Below are 2,500 nucleotides of genomic sequence, written 5' to 3' on the forward strand. Positions count from 1 at the left end.
TTTCAGAGATAAAGTGGAATACAAAATACATCAGTAAAACTCTTTTTTGGACCTTGAAATGATAAAGTTTTCTTTATGGTTTCTAATTTTAGCGTGATTCCTATTCGCTGGCTATTGACAGTTGACTCTGAAATGACTTTTTTCCTTTTCCATTCGTTCGCTGAGGATGTGCTTGTTTTCTTTTAAAACTCAAGCTGTTCAAGAAAAATTCATTGCCAAACTGGTGAATTCCAAAGTAAATTTCACTCGAAAAACCGATATCGCACTCATGGCCTTGTGATTCATGCAATATCGGGTTTTAGAATATTCTAAAACAGTGGATGGCGTTGAACGCGCCCGCTGATTGGCTACTCGAACTCCGGATATCCTTTGCTATTCACCTCCGAACAATTTGCGCGGAATTTGCGCCCGAAAATGTTGTAATCCTTGCAGGAATAAATGGCTTCAAATCATCTTTTTGTGCTATATTATCTCACTGTTTTAGTATATACTAAAACAACTATTCACTGAAGCCACCTCCACTTCGGTGAATAGTTGTTAATTAGAGTGAAATCTAGCGAGGAATTCAGTAGTTAGGCAATGAATTTTTCTATCGAAGAAAGCAAAGAAAATTATTTAATTAAGCAGCAACCGGAAACAGGCAGTAAGAATAAATAACCAGGGAGGCCCGCTTTTAGGCTTGGCTAAATCTATATATTATGCTGATAAAGACTAGAGATCCCTGGAAACCGTGGTTAATAGTGAACTAAAAAAAGTTAGTGACTGGCTTAATGCTAATAAACTAACTATTAACGCCGGAAGAAATCAAATTTGTCGTCTTTGGGGCAAGCCAAAAACTGAATTAATCATCAGACATATATCAGAATTCTGGGTAAGGTTATCTTAGAAATGTTACTACAAAAGAGTCAAAAGAAGCCCCTAAACATGATGTATCCAACTGCCATTTTTACAAACTACCTTACATCGGTTTCTATTCACCTTATACTAGAAAGAAAATTTCATCTATTATCAGTAAGTATTGCAAGGATTTAAATGTTAAAGTAATTTTCTCTCTATTCAAACCGTGCAACATTTTTAGTCCAAGGGATTACATTCCGGTTTCTCTCCAATCACGTGTTGTAAACAAATTTACTTGTGCGGGCTGTGGTGCTCGCTACGTTGGTGAAACCAACAGGCATTTCTACACACGTGTAAATGAGCACCTCTTCCGGGATACAAATTCTCATATTTTCATGCATCTTAGTTTTTCTAAAGCTGTCAGGATAATAGTGATGTTTCTTGCTTCAAATTTATTGATAATGCTACTTCCATATTGAGCGGTTGAAACCCGAACTCAACAAACACGTTGATCATGTCACTTTTAGACTTTTACCGTTATGTCAGTTGTGTTCTCTATAATATTGTTGGTTCGTTTGAATTTTGCCTACTTGTAACGAACATTTAATGTACACAGAATCATTGTATTGATAGTTATATATATATATATATATACGAATTATCTTGTAAAAATTTTCATGTTACACTCACTATGGCTGAAGATGATGTTTGAAACATCGGAACATGTTCCTTAAACTCAAAAGTGTGATTGTATTTTTAAAAATATTAGTAACACTTGTGCTATCCAGACCATTTGGAATAATGGTTCGTGCTTCTTGAATGCAAAGATTATAGCTCCTGCTACAACTTACATCCACAAACTCTAACGTTTAACTCTCAACCTCCAACTAAAGTTTACGGTTAGAGTTTTGTGGTCTCTGAAATAGTCCTAGACGGACATTTTAAATCGAAAAGGTTTGTTTTGCGACAGTTTCAAGTAAACTCGATTTATCACTTGAAAACAGATTATGCGAAGAGCGCCTTGTTTATGTTTTGAGGTGGTCTGTGATTCTTAACAAATTTCGAAAATACTTTTCCTATTTTTACCAAGTTTCAGTGCTCAGAAGTATTCCCACAACCTATCATTTGAGCGAAAACAAACAAACCCGAGTCTGGAGGTCGCAATTACCAATTCAAGTCTGAAGGGGAGTTTTCCCTCCCCATAAGGGCAAGTTTAGAAACTTAAATCTATGCTATAGAGATATAAACGTCGAGTCACTTCACGGCTTTCGTTAATTTGTGTTCAGTCAAAATTGTTAGACTAACCCAGTCCACTCGATTCCATTCTTGAGGCGTAGTTGACTGTATCTCCAAACAAACAGTAACGAGGCATCTTTAGTCCTACCACTCCAGCTACACACGGGCCTGATATCGAGAAAACAACGCAATGATTAATTGAATCAGGAAACTTACCTCGGCAAAACGTTCCCACCCCACGCCTGTAAAACTGAATATGTATGACAAAGTTAATCCGTGGGGTTGCCTACGAGCAAAAATTGTGAAAACAACTGCACAGTGCTCTCTTGTAACGTAGACGCAACGCCGGAAGTGCGTTCGCAAACAGTTCTTCGTGATGTTTGATGACTTTTTTCTATGAGAATGCAACTCACCAGGAGCACACTTA

The 2,500-nt window shown here is 37.0% G+C and overlaps 1 protein-coding gene across 12 annotated transcripts in view; it reads right to left on the minus strand.

The window, feature by feature from the left end:
• Nucleotides 1-2,500, minus strand: part of LOC137992652 (atrial natriuretic peptide receptor 1-like) — an 89,388-nt gene that overhangs the window by 10,366 nt on the left and 76,522 nt on the right. For all 12 annotated transcript variants that reach the window (XM_068838116.1, XM_068838118.1, XM_068838125.1 and 9 more), the window contains one exon: nt 2,143-2,241. In XM_068838116.1, coding sequence (XP_068694217.1) covers nt 2,143-2,241 — 99 coding nt within the window. The remainder of the gene's footprint in view (nt 1-2,142; nt 2,242-2,500) is intronic.

Source organism: Montipora foliosa, chromosome 2 (assembly GCF_036669935.1).
Source record: "Montipora foliosa isolate CH-2021 chromosome 2, ASM3666993v2, whole genome shotgun sequence".
Taxonomy (NCBI): domain Eukaryota; kingdom Metazoa; phylum Cnidaria; class Anthozoa; order Scleractinia; family Acroporidae; genus Montipora; species Montipora foliosa.